At 39.6% G+C, this 13,819-nt stretch overlaps 1 protein-coding gene across 3 annotated transcripts; it reads right to left on the reverse strand.

Moving 5' to 3' along the window:
• Positions 1 to 977: 977 nt before the first annotated feature.
• On the reverse strand, positions 978 to 10,681 carry dhrsx (dehydrogenase/reductase (SDR family) X-linked). 3 transcript variants are annotated; one of them, XM_047577061.1, is made up of 7 exons: positions 10,513 to 10,681; positions 5,123 to 5,230; positions 4,610 to 4,678; positions 2,717 to 2,818; positions 2,410 to 2,617; positions 2,068 to 2,275; positions 978 to 1,744 (listed from the first exon to the last, which is right to left on the reverse strand). In XM_047577061.1, the coding sequence occupies exons 1-7, from the start codon at positions 10,610 to 10,612 to the stop codon at positions 1,562 to 1,564; spliced, it is 978 nt and encodes a 325-aa protein (XP_047433017.1). In that variant the 5' UTR covers positions 10,613 to 10,681; the 3' UTR covers positions 978 to 1,561. The 3 variants fall into 3 exon arrangements, with proteins under 3 accessions (XP_047433017.1, XP_047433016.1, XP_047433015.1); XM_047577060.1 differs by lacking the exons at positions 978 to 1,744; positions 2,068 to 2,275; positions 2,410 to 2,617; ... (1 more) ...; positions 4,610 to 4,678; positions 5,123 to 5,230 and adding exons at positions 5,780 to 8,944; positions 9,044 to 9,566 and having other exon boundaries at positions 10,513 to 10,662; XM_047577059.1 differs by lacking the exons at positions 978 to 1,744; positions 2,068 to 2,275; positions 2,410 to 2,617; ... (1 more) ...; positions 4,610 to 4,678; positions 5,123 to 5,230 and adding an exon at positions 5,780 to 8,944 and having other exon boundaries at positions 10,513 to 10,656.
• Between the last annotated feature and the right edge of the window lie 3,138 nt (positions 10,682 to 13,819).

The following is a 13,819-nucleotide window of genomic DNA, read 5'->3' on the forward strand; positions in this document are numbered from 1 at the left end:
GGCTGGTGTGCGACAAAAGGTGCGTGAGCATTTTAAAATTGCCCATTATGTGCATTGCTATGCACACCAGCCTGATTTGATTATGCAGCAGGCGACTTCTCACAACCCAGCAGTAAGAGTTTTCTTTTCTGACTTCGGTGGTATTGCCAGTTTTTTTTTAGCCGGTCCCCTAAACGCACCAGCATACTCGATCAGATAGTTACACGAAGGCTGCCAAAAACTTCATCCACAAGGTGGAACTTCAACAGCAGGATCGTCAACATTGTGTACGAGAACCTAGATGAACTTACGCAGTGTTTTGAATCAATCAGGACATTGGGTTCATTTGACAGCACTGCAGAGAGAGGCATCTGTTGAACATTCTCATAACCACGCCCATGACAACAGCTGATGCCGAGAGGTGCTTCTCTACGCTCAAGAGAATCAAGACGTTCCTGCGCAATGCAATGGGCCAGGAACATCTGAATGCACTGGCCATGCTCTCCGTGGAGAGGGAGCTAGTCAGGAACATGGCGGATTTCAACAAAAGGTTGTTGATCACCTTGCTTCTTTGAAAGAGAAAGTAAGACTGTAAGATGTGGCAATTGTGGCACTTTACCTTTCGATTTTTCCTATAATAAAGATTATTAATTTAGAATGTTTGTGTACTGTTTAGGAATTTGACTGTACTTATTTGGATTTATACAAACTTGTGTACTTGCAGCTTATTTGTTTGTTTCCAATCATACTATAAATTGATACTTTTATTGATTGATGCTGAGATTACAGAACTACATACTAAATCTAGAAGTTACATGTGGTGTTGGTAATGTGAATTGACCAGTGAAACAAACGTGACAGTTGACTTGCTACATGAAGGAAGATTTCCTCTGGAAGGGAGGCTCTAGATTTTTCACCAAACGGTGTCAAACTCTTGATGTTATGCAGCCCCCATAGTAACACCAGCCCCACCTGTAACAACATCAATTAGACATATATCCACCAAATGCTCTTTATTAGATATAACATATCATTAGCTATATCTGCTTTAAGGGCACATGTGGCTCAGGTAGTGGCTTGTTCACTAATCGTAGGGTTGGTGAATCAATCCACAGCTCCTCCACATGCTGTGTGTTTGCGTCTTTGTGCGCATGTGCAATCACCTTGTGCGGTAGTGTGTGTGCACAGTGGGTATAACGAGTAGATCACAGTATAAATAGCATTTGGTTGATAAATCAAAACAATCGAAAATAAAATAATACAATTATTCATTATTAGAATTATTATGGATTAGATGATAGAATATATAGAATCAATTTGATAATTTTCCTAAAATAAAAAAAAAAAAAAACAATATTAGCATACCACTAAACAATGTGACTGAGTCTCTGCTCCTGTTACTTGTAGAGTTGGCAGACAGGCTTTGGGTCATAGTTCACAGCTCAATAACTTGTTTCCTCTCAGTTTGCTGCAAGTAAAAACTTTTGAACGAGACACCAGTGAGGTGATGATCCACAGGTCAAGTCCTATGAATTTGGACGCGGATGACCGACGAGCTCGCAGAAGGTCGCTGCGGGGTACGTCAGGCCTCCTGAAGGCCCACAAGCTTGCAGCTCGTTTTCCACAGCTTAATTTGGAGCTCCGAGTTGTAGGAGAGCTCAGCGGACTGCTTCTTCTCGCCGTTGTACAGGTAACAGCCACCAACCCCCTCCATCTCGGGTGCAGCCGCAGCATAGATAGATATGGATGCTCCCTCTGCTGGACTCTGGGAAGAAATACATGACGAAAGGGTTGTGTTACAAAGCTTAAATCTTAAAAAAAAAAAAACTCCCTGAAGATGGATTAACTATGGTCTAGGACAGGAGCTGCTGTTACTGAATTAAAGTAGGGTAAGTACTGTGTCACTTACAGGGTTTTTTCTCCCATAATTTTCTGTGACTGATGGAAATTACAGCTAATTAGCCTGCTCCGATTCACTCTGTACTTGGACAACAAGCCCAATCACGCAAACATGGTTATAAAGAACAACTATCCTGAGAGAACGAGAGCCCTCAATCGAGGGTAGATTTATCCTGTGTTGACACATACTCTGAACAGTGTCTTGGCCACTGGCTTCTTGAGAGCCTGGGCAAGGCTCCACAGGTTATCGTAGAGCGCCGTGTCTACCATCCCCGGGTCCACAGCATTGGCGGTCACGAAGAACCCGCCGGCCGTCAGCTGCTCCTGAAGGTAGTAGGTGAAGAGGACCAAAGCCAGTTTGCTTTGGGAGTAAGCACCATGGGAACTGTACACTGTCCTAGGGATGGACGGGATGGGGAGGACGAGGATTAGAGCATGTACCAGTCAAAAGAAATGCAGTTAACATCTGTACCAGAGATGCAGTTGATGCAGTATGATTCAACACTGTAGTCGTTTTATTGATCCTCTTACCTCCTGTTGAGGTCCTCCATGTCTATGACTCCGGCATAGTGCGTGGCAGAAGACATATTGACGATTCTGGAGCAGCAGCCCTGCCTGCCAGACTTCTTCAGCAAGTCCAGCAGCAAGTTGGTCAGCAAGAAGTGACCAAGGTAGTTGAGGGCAAAGTGAAACTCAAAGCCATCCTCCGTCTGTAGCTCAGGAACCAGCATGGTCCCAGCTTAGAGAAAGGGTCAAGATTAGGAGCACAGTCTCAGTGTTGGTGAAGACCATCAATCATCAAATTCAAACATTAGTGCCAAGTAGAAAGGGAAATTACCATTGTTGACCAGAACATGAAGGGGTAGACGTTTGGCCTTGAATGTGTGAACAAACTGGCGTACTGATTTCAGCGAGGTCAGGTCCACAAAGATAAATTCAGCTATGAGGAGAAAAAACTGAGGTTATTCTACATCACTTTACTATAATTTGGATCGTCCTAGCCCTGGTCAAAAAAAGTTGGTCTGGAGTCTCCATTAGGAAGAGGGGTGTTTGATTGTGTCTCACTGGTTCAAGGGTCACACAAACTTTTCGTTACAGCACAGCTGAACTTATGATAGAGGTGTTATGAATGGAAAGTGAAAAATCAAATGGTTACAATCATTTTTGAAAAATGGACAAGGTATCTGGTTCTCTAACAAAACATTGTCTTTAAAAAATAGATATTGAATTCTAGTATGAGTTTGAAACCCCTCATAATGTCCAACTGTGGAATGACAGAATGATTATGAACAAAAGGAAATCTACATTTATGGGAGATTGGATGAAAAAACAATCTGATCTATTGTAGATCCAAAAAGCGTTGAATATTCAACGCTTTTTGGATTAACATGACCTGGATGACTGAGAACCTTCACAGACACCTATTGTAGATGATGGATGGAGATGGTAACATGTTGGTTCCCTTATTTAATCAATAAAAAAATGATATACTTGTATATATATCAAGACTACATGGGATTAAAATAGATATTGTGGACCATAAGACAATAAGTGCACCAATAAGTTTCAGAGACAATACTTGGTAAATACTGTCTATCCTTATATTGCAAGAAGCACTTATTCTATGGACTATAAAAAAAATCTGAAATTTCCACTAAATTCACTGTTACCCCAGAAGATAAGGAAGCCCACTTCAAAACTCTAAGTGATAGTTGTCCTTCAAATTAATTTAATAGAAAAAGATTTAAACTTGATGTTGGAAATTGTTTTTATGTCAAACAAATAGAGAACTTATTTTACGATTGTGAAACAACTTTTTGGAAAAGCTCTCCTCGATTTATTGTCCTCGAGCTCCATAAACATTGATTTCGGGTCATTGCAAACTATTCAAGTTGCCATGTTTCTTCAGAATAAAAAGATTCAATTCTTGATTAATATGATAAAATATTATATACACAAATGATACACAAATGCAGATTTGCCAAGTGGCCCGATCATGTTCCGCTTTGACATCAGAGATTTTGTAGTTTCAACGATGCTGGAAAGAGATTGGTATTGTGTCTGGGTTCCTAGTATTAGTATTGTAATATATTAATGAGGTAGTTGTTATATGTGTAGTGTTTTGATAGGTGTTTTCAGTCCTAAAAGAATGTGATCAGGCCGTGTTTAGTCCTCCCCTAATCCACAGCAATCACACATGTGACTTGTCAGGTTATTAACCCTTACACAACACAAGAGTACGTACTTCACAGTCTGCTGCAGTTTCAGCATTGATTACTGTTTTATGATTATTATAACTGGGAGTGGTGCCTTCACTGCCTGTGTGCTCTTAACAGACCAGGCAAATTTACAACATATGGTCCAACATATAGTGAACTCTGGTTCACTTTGTTGAGCAAGCTGCACTGACTTCTACATGCAGTGGACTAATATACATTTTTGCGGCTTCATTAATTACCAATGTTACTTTACAAGTAATACGATGCATGTGGAACTATGTTTAAGATTAAACCAAGGATCCCAAACCATTTTGTCTTATACTTGCTTGCAACTAATTCTTTACAGTAAAAAAAATCTTTCATCACAGAAAATTCCCCATCTGTCTTTTTGTAAATCATTCCTACTTATGGTGTTTTCTCACTATACATTTGACACATTTGCATTCTTGATGACAGATACAGCCTTATTTGTAGATTGAAAAGTAAAGTTCATCCCAACTGATTTGGATTACCTGTCCCTTCGCAGCCCTCTCCGTGAATCCTCTTGACGGCCCGTGCGCCCTCTTCTCTCTCGTTCCCAGCTGGAGGTGATGGAGATCAGATAGATGCTTGGTGGGTAGAAGTCCAACACATAATACTGATTCACTTCAGCTCAGTTCTACGGCGCACGCTGACTGACTTGTGCATCTACACCCTGAAACTGATCAACTATTTGATTGATTTCATTGAATTCACTACCTCAGTTTGATTCAGTTTGATCAGACATGAAGAGTAAGGTAAGCAGACCCCAGAGACAATGTACTTATAAAATAGAGGGAATTTGATTCTCAGCAAGCTAGGGCTCAGACTGGCAACCAATCAGGAGCATGGGCAACAATTCTGAAGTCGGCATTCATCAACAGTAAAGATTTAGATTAAGGGAAATATTTCATAAATCTGGAATGTAGGGATGTGCAGCATCAATCAAAGCGTCAAGTTGGGGAACTGCTGACCAAGCAAAAGCACATGACTGGACAGTAGCCTACCTATGATAACATGCATGCCAAGGTTTGCCAGGTGTCTCGCTGTCTCAAAACCCATTCCTCTGGTACCACCAGTCACAATGGCAACCCTTCCATTTTGCTTGGGTAATACTGTATAGGAGGAGAAAAGGGACTGTGTGAGAACATAATGCAGTCTTTCATGTCTTGGGTTCTTCCTGAAGGGTTAAATGCTGTTACATCTCGACAGATCCAGATTAGGAATGAAGAAAGAATCCCATCCATACAGTGGCTAAAGCATAAACATGATTAAATCCCAGTCAACCAGTTAAATATGGACTTATATATAAAACAAATAACTTAATATGTATTTAAGAATAGCTAAAGAGTCAGATAACATTTTGAAGCATGTTTTTTTTTCTCATTGAGTGTCCTATTGGCGCCAAACATTAAAGAAAATATGTGGCTAAAAGTAGCAATTATACTATTATTTATCTTTACAATGCCTTCATCCTTGCTCTCAAATTAAATTGCACATCTTTGTGCGTTTCATTTTAGGAAATGACAAGAAAGTTATCCTGGAAATTAAGTTGAAAAACTGTAGGTACATGTAAATTATACTGGTGTTCACAGTCATCTGTGAAAGATCAAGACTTTAAAATGTGAATCAGCGTTACCATATAAACTCTGAACACAAACTGCAAATATTGAACAAAATCTTTACTTTTATAAAGTGTTTTCACAACATACCTTGTGCATGCTAATATTATGCAGAGCATGTCATTTTATACTCCCACCTCCATCAATGCCACTTTATGCTGAAAGGTATTTATTTAAATGCATTTCCATTTTCCAGTAAATCTCAGATTTCAAGAAAAAAAAACAAACAAGTAATTAACTGTGATTAACAGTTAGCGACACGCTGAACAACACATATTACTAAATATTTTTTAGTTCCCGATTCTTACAGGCGTTTACAGGTACAATTCATGTTCATTTTAATGGACCACTTTTTTTCGAGACAGGTGTTTGTTGAAGAAACAGTAATTTCAGACACAGCGATTCAGTTACTTTTTCTCTTGTACAATAGAATAATAAAATAATAATCTTCATGTACTATAACTTATGTTTTCCTTCCATCTTGGCAAATACGGTGTTTTAAAGATTGACTTCGCATCGGGACTACAAATTCCTGAAGCAGTGGGAAACACCTACCATGGTAGCCTGTTCAAGGCAAAAATGCACTGTGCGTATGATCTGTAATCTAAATGCAACTGAACTACAGGACACACTACACATTTGACCTTGCGATGACACAGGACAGAATGCCAGGAGATCATCATAGCGATACATCATCTGGGCACTATTATCTGTGTCAAATCTTTGTGGGCCAAAAATTTCACAGCAATCAAAGCTTGGCAACGTATTTAACAGATGGCTTTTAGTTATCAGTTTAACCATAAAAGAATTGATTAACTTCAGAAGAGTGATAAGAACACAGTGAGGCTAGTTGTTTCCCTCTGCTTCCAGTTTTTATGCTAAATTAGGCTAAGTGTGAACACAGACAAAGACTGGACCTTTTAATATCAAACTCAGAAAGAAAAGGTTTCAACAAATATGACACCAATACGTTAAAGTCAAACTGTTCATATGAAATTTAGGCCAAAAAAGCTATAAGAGGTCAATTACATTTTCATGCTTAAAACATCAGACATAAAGAATTCACTGTATATACACAATAGTGTTAATTTATTAAACACAATAATCATTCCAGTGGATGACCCAGATTATAGCTGACCTTCCAAAGCAGTGTCAAAATCCCCCTCACCGGGTTCAGGCTCGTAGTAGCCCCGAGAGTTCTCATAAAGGAAGACCTGCTGATCTACTAGAGCTGGAGCTATGCGGTTCCTTTTCCCGCACAGAACAGTTCCTGATGAGCTAAACAACCTGTGGGAAGGTATGCTTGTGGCAGGAACACACCAGTACTTTTGGAGCACTCTGGGAAGCGTGGGGAAAGAGGATGCATGACTCGACCACCAAATCAGAGGGTCTTCATTCAGACCAAGAACCCTCTGGGACTTGTAGTTGCTCAGCTCTTCAATCACCTGAGCATGGAGCTCCTCCTGGCTCTGGTCGGCCTCTGACTGGCAAAATATAGCAGCTAAAGGGTTGTCTTCAGCTGCAGTGCTGGTGGAAAATTCTCTTAGGGGTGCCTGCTTTTTGCTAGGTGGCTCTTCGCAGACCAGGGACATATCGTCAGTGCCTGACCGCTCCAAAATCTGCTTCTCAAGGACTGCTTTGGCCTCCTCAATGACGTTACTCTCAACTTTTGAGCGTTCATGGGTGGAAAGGAAAGGCAGCTTCTTGTACCGAGGATCCAAGAAGGTAGCAATGTTGAGAAATGTTGAGATCTCTTGCGAAACCTGGGAATTCTGTGAGTAGGTGCATGATAGCACCTTGGAGATTACCTCTTTGGTCATGCTGATTTCTTTGAGGTCCCCTTCCTTCGCTTTAAGGGTGGTGCTCAAAAGCATATGAAGCACAGGTCTCACCATGCTAATGGTTGGATACTTGCAAGAAGTGATCATGTTTGCCACAGCTTTAAAGGACTGAAGGATTTCAATCAAGCCATCCAATATGGCCCAGTCCGAACCATCAAAACTGACATGATGGCTGCTGGGACTCTCTCTGAGGGTTGCAGTCACAGCAACCTGTTGCTCCTTCAATCTTTGCAACATTGCCAGTGTGGCCAACCAAGAACCACCCCTGTCTGAGATCAGCGCGCAATGAGTGGGGCCATGCTCGCTCTGTTTTTCTCTTAGCACATACATGGGCGTTTCTCTGAAATGATCAACAAGTTTGCGGCAACGTCCCATGAAGCTGTCGAGTCGGGGCAACTGGAAGGCTTCATCCATAGCACGATTAATGCTATGGCCAAGGCAAGGCATTTCCACCGACAGTTCCAGGAGTGAGCATGCTTTCACAATGTCTACTGAACCATTTGTGGTAGCCCCACTGACTTTATGGGTTATTCCCCATTCAACAAAGGCTTCATACATCGCTCTGGTGATGTTCTCCGTTGTGTTTTCCTCCTGGACTTCAAATGTTTTCAGGCATTTATTGGTCATTGAGAAGCCAGTGGCACTGTTGTAATTAACTGAATGCACTGAGAGTGAAATATATGTACTACTGTGGGTTTTGCTTTGCCAAAGATCTGTAGAAACGGCACAGTTCACAACCCCCGCCAGCCCCCTAAAGATCACATCCCTGGTACAGCTATACAGTTGAGGAACTATTCTAACTGCAAGGTCACTTTTGCTGGGGGGAGAATATCCAGGGTCAACAGTACTCATTAAAGTCTTGAAGGTAGGTTCTTCAACTATAGATACTGGGTACAACCCTTCACAGATAAAGTTGATGACGGCTATTGTCAGATCATTGTGTCGTCTATTTTCATAGTCCAAGTTCTGTTGCAAGTTTATTTCCTGGGACTGTTGCTGTGCATGTACTCCTGTAGGCCCGTTTTTTATTCTGGAGAATGCCGTAACGAACGCCTCACGCATCTGATCTGTGTTGCTTTTCACAAACTCACTAAACTCTACGGGGTGGTTCTTTTCGAGGTGGTATGCCAGATTAGAGGTGTTTCCAGAGTAAGCGATTTGGCTCATGCATACACGGCAGTATATCCGCTTCCAGTGCAATATGCAGCCATCCGCATCGGTGTCAAAGCCAAAGTACTTCCAGACTTTGCTTTTTGCTCGAGGGTGTGCGACCAGATTGATGCCAGAGCATGAAGGTCCTGCATTTTTACCCTCCATTGGTTCTTTGGGTAAGCAATCCACCTGGATTCCTTCACTTAATGAGAACCTAACAAGAATAGTGAAATAAACATTTGAGGATGCTGATAAAATTATTTAAGATTATTCATATTTATTTATATTATTTATTTTAAGAAGCTATACTAACACGCGAATTGGAAATTCTTCTGGCTGCTTCTGACTTGGAAATACGAAACTTCACAGCTTGGTGTGTTCAATGGTAGTATGCTGTACTTTGGCCACACTTAATTGTGATGAAAATGTATGGCATTTAATTTGTCAACCTAAAATACTATCAGTCCAAAACATGATTAATTTGTGGGGTTTAAAACAAATGTACTAGCATTTTAGGTGTGTATATGTTCTTGGAAGAAACTCAGGTGTATGCAGCTGTTAGCATTTTCGTGGTGGCAGTCCTAGGATGTTGAAATTAAAGAGTAAAGACAACTAGATTCTGGAGTTAAAATTGTTGGCTTAAGAGTTTGTTCAATATGAAGCTAAAGCAGCTGAGGGTAGTATACTAACTGTGAAACCGCTGCTTTTTTTTTTAGCTGGGAGCAGTGATTTCCCCAAAGTGTGCTTTCCTGAAAAACTCCAGAGTCAGTGAATGATTTGTTCCTAAATCACAACCCTGACAGTGTTCTTTTTGTCACGGTGCTGGAAAGTCCAAGCTAAAAAAAAAAAAAGAAAAAAAAAGAAAGAAAGTAAGTAAGTAATCCCCCCATCACGAATGACGCTGCCCACATTCTTTGTGTGATTAAAGACCTCAAATCTCACTCCCCGTAAACAGTCCCCTCTTTGTCTTAAGGGTCAACACATTAGTGCTTCTAGTCATATGCTCCGACACTAATGTTGCTTTTGGATATTTGGTCTTGTGGCTTAAAATATTGACAAAAAATTTGGTGACAACACCAAAAGTTTTTTACTAGCAAAAACAGGTGGATAATTAATTATTATTAGGCTGTTACTTGTTGCAATTTATAGATTGTTACAATCTATAAATTGCTACAAAACAAACGTGAAACGAGTTTAGGCTGGATTAAATACACACACACACACACATATACATACACATACACATACACATATACATACATACAGGCTATATATATATATATATATATATATATATATATATTTGTGCTGGGGGATTTCAAATACAATATATGATAATAATAATATTTTCACTGGTACCAATGTTTCACAGGCAGGGAATTGTGCTGGTCTATGTATCAATTTATTATTATTATTATTACTATTATTATAATTATTCGGGCAGACACAGACTAGTCTACCGTCATTTTGCTTAACATTGTCAACAACATCGATACTAAATCTCTTCTGAGACTTTAAGTTTACGTTTTTGGCATGTCAAATATATGCCGAATTGACCACCCACTCGACCTGATCTTAAAATGTCTCAAAAGGATTTTTTTTTTTTTTTTTGTAATCGCTTTAGTGAATAAATCACGTAACAAGATCAAAAAGCGTACAATTTACTACGGAGTCCGGTGTAAACACGGACAAGATTCGCAAAAAGACTTTCAAAATAAGATATTTCAACACAGACAATGAGCAGAGAGCAACATGCATTTCATAAGTACTAGTTGACCTGACCTGGAAGCTTAAAAGACTTGTTGAACATCTGATAGAGAAGAACTCGAATTCCGCACATGTAGAGTCTGAGAAGCGGCACCAACACTGAGAGCAGCCACATCCTTCAACTTCCGACCGAGCGAACAGCTTCCGAGTCCCTCTGTGCTCCGCGCTAATGAGTCCGGGTCGGCGTCTGGTGCTCGCTTTAAGTCCGTCCGTGACTCCTCCCTCAAGAAGATTGCGCCACACAAAAACAAAACAAAACAAAAAAAAAAAGTTTACGAATGTTTATAATTTAATACTTTTATTTTCTGCCCTAGTCGAATATAATAGGTTAAATTAGTTTATATACTAAACCATATTGTATTATACACCACTTTTGAGGATGTAGAAAAGAGAATAATGTATGATAAAAAGTAATAGACTCTGGCAGACGACTCCATGGACAAAATTTAATACAGGTGGTTACTTTTTGGTTGTAAATTATGCTAGACTTATTAAATTAAGAGTGTCATTCTGCAGTTCGGAGTTCAGAGAGTGGCTTTAACGATGGCAATAAACTCATTTCTACATCTGTTGTCGTGGCCTCATCAACCAACCCAGTCTTCATGGCCTGGAGTGCCATGGAGCTCCACAAACTACATCTGCCCCAGTCTTCATGTCCTCTGCCAGTTGTCCACCCAGATGAACAATTCACCAACCTGCCCATGATTCCTGTTATACTCACAAACTGTCACATGAGATCATCAGCTGTGTGTTGTATCATTAGATTCTACTTGTTTCCTTCAGCTTGATGTATGCATCTATGACAGAAGTTTGTTTATTTTGTTTCTCCTGCTCTTCTTTTCTCTCTATCTTCTCTGTTTCTACCCGGCTGGCCTTCGGCAGATGGGTCCCTCCATATGAGCTGGGTTCTGTTCAAGGTTTCGTCCTGTTAAAAGGAAGTTTTTCCTTGCCACGGTCGACCTCAGGCTTACTCTGGAGGTTGCAGGCTGGTTTTTGTAAAGCATCTTGAGACAATTTGTAATGTTATTGCTGCTTTATAAATAAAACTGAATTGAATTTACTTGAATTTTGTTCTGTTCATATAGCATTAATAAAAAATCATGTTTCAAAATCTCCAGAGCCAGTACTAATGTGAGGTAAGTGAAGCATGGACTCAAATATTTTTATTATATAATGTAAATGAATCAGGGATAAACCTAAAAAGAGAAAACCGGAAGTGCCGCGTAAAAATTATAAACTAAAGGAAAGAAAATTTTCTTATACACAAGTATAAGAAAAATTATTTTATTAAGAGAACTAATCTAAAAGACTACAAAACATACTTGCACCTAGCCTAGGTGTGGAGCCACATGGAACTGTGTTATCAATGAGCTGCCCACACTTCGTTTTCATTTATTTAACACTCCGCTCTACTTTACCCCCACCAGTTACAAAAAATATACATATACACTTATACACTGTACTTATTTTAATTTTTTCCACCTCTCGCGGTCCTACAGGGACCACTTCTTGGATCAGTTCACATGGCAACTTGTGGTCATCATGATGTCACATCCTGTTTGTACAGCATCAGATAACTAACTTAAACTAAACTTATCAGAAAACCTGACACATGCATCATCATTACACTACCAGTCAAAAGTTTGGATGCACATTCTCACTGAATTGAATGAGGAGGTGTGTCCAAACCTTTGACTGGTAGTGTACATTAACTACTTAAAATGACAAAAACTATCCTTGAAAAAAAAAAAAAAAAAAAAAAACATTTTTAATGTGCACTTAGTATTTTAGTAGGTAACGTTTACGATTTATTCTGCAGCCAGCCACCAGGGGGAGCTCTATTTGCTTTTGCTCCACTGTTAAGGAGCTGTTAGGGCATCCATTTTTATACAGTCTGTGGCGACAAATCATAATTAGATAAAGGTGTGGTCTCGTGACATTTCTAGTCATTGTATTCACACTCCCAAACAGAGATGGTTCAGCTTGCTAGAAAGTTTTGCATTTTCAAACACAGTGCAATAGTGCCTCTGTTGCTCCTTAGATTTGAACTCTGACCAGCAAACATTCTGAGGTGGTGGGACATCATCCTGGAACAAGGCAAGCATGCTCTTCCAATCGCATGGGTTATGTGATCAAGTGAATGGGATACACAGCAAATACTGATAGATGTGAAATGTCACGTAACCACAAATTTAGTCAAACTACCATGGCAGTAACATTCACCCTAATGCGATGAAAACAAGGCTATAAATGGCTGTACAGCTATACTACAGGGATAACAGAACTTCATTGTGTGTTACTCTGTTGATGTGGGTCAGCCCAACTGCGTGAAATAATATCGCTGCCACAAACACAGACATACATTCATCCATGCGGCAAAATGGTAAATTTTGTACACTATTATAAAGCCCCCACTTACACAACCTGAAGGGGAATAAGCATCCGGAATAATCAGAACAGACTGCAGTTTTATACGGTTTATTGATTGCCGAGATTCACAAGGGTTACAGAATGTGGAAAGTCGATTGGGACAGTTGGGGAGTGGCAGACAGATGAGATAGATCCTTGAAAAATGTCTCCCAAACCTGTTTTTCAAACACAGATTTTTTTTTTTTTTTGTGAAAGAATTAAAAATGGATTCTTGTATGTAAGATTTTAAGACCTACATGATTTTATATATGTTTCATTGTTATGGTATAGGGATAACACAAGGCCTTTCGCTAAGAAACGGGCCTTTTTTTACCGTGAATACGATGAGGACAGCCAGGGCATCTTAAGTAAGACATCATTGATTCAAATGAAGCTATATATAACATATATATGAAACAAGAAAGAAAAGACAGAAAGAAAAACGTGCTTGCTTTTTACGCACGTCTGAAGTAGTACCAGCCACCCTGTCCACATCAGTTCTGAATGGTTACTTACTTCACCTATAAAAACTGCATGTGTGAATATATATATTCTGTTTATAACTGTGTGTGCTTGCCTAAATATTATAATAAATCTTTTTTTTTTCCTTCTGTTTATAGTATATCCTTCTGAGAGCGTAATCTGGCCAGGGAGTGGGCTGTTCTAATAATGCTGTACTCTTTCTTTGTCTCTGTATCCCAGAATGTATGTGAAGATTTTACTGGCTCGTATTAGACTTTAGCAGGCAACGATGAAATGCTAAAAAGCATTTTGGAATATGAAAAAGAGAGTGAACTTCGATCTTGGTCTGAAACTAACACAGCAGACGGGCCAGAGACACCTCCGACAATCAGTAAGGAAAAAAAAGTATACATTTTTAAATAAAATAAATCTAAACCCGTCTCTCCATTTT

This window comes from Mugil cephalus, chromosome 23 (genome assembly GCF_022458985.1).
Source record: "Mugil cephalus isolate CIBA_MC_2020 chromosome 23, CIBA_Mcephalus_1.1, whole genome shotgun sequence".
Lineage (NCBI taxonomy): Eukaryota > Metazoa > Chordata > Actinopteri > Mugiliformes > Mugilidae > Mugil > Mugil cephalus.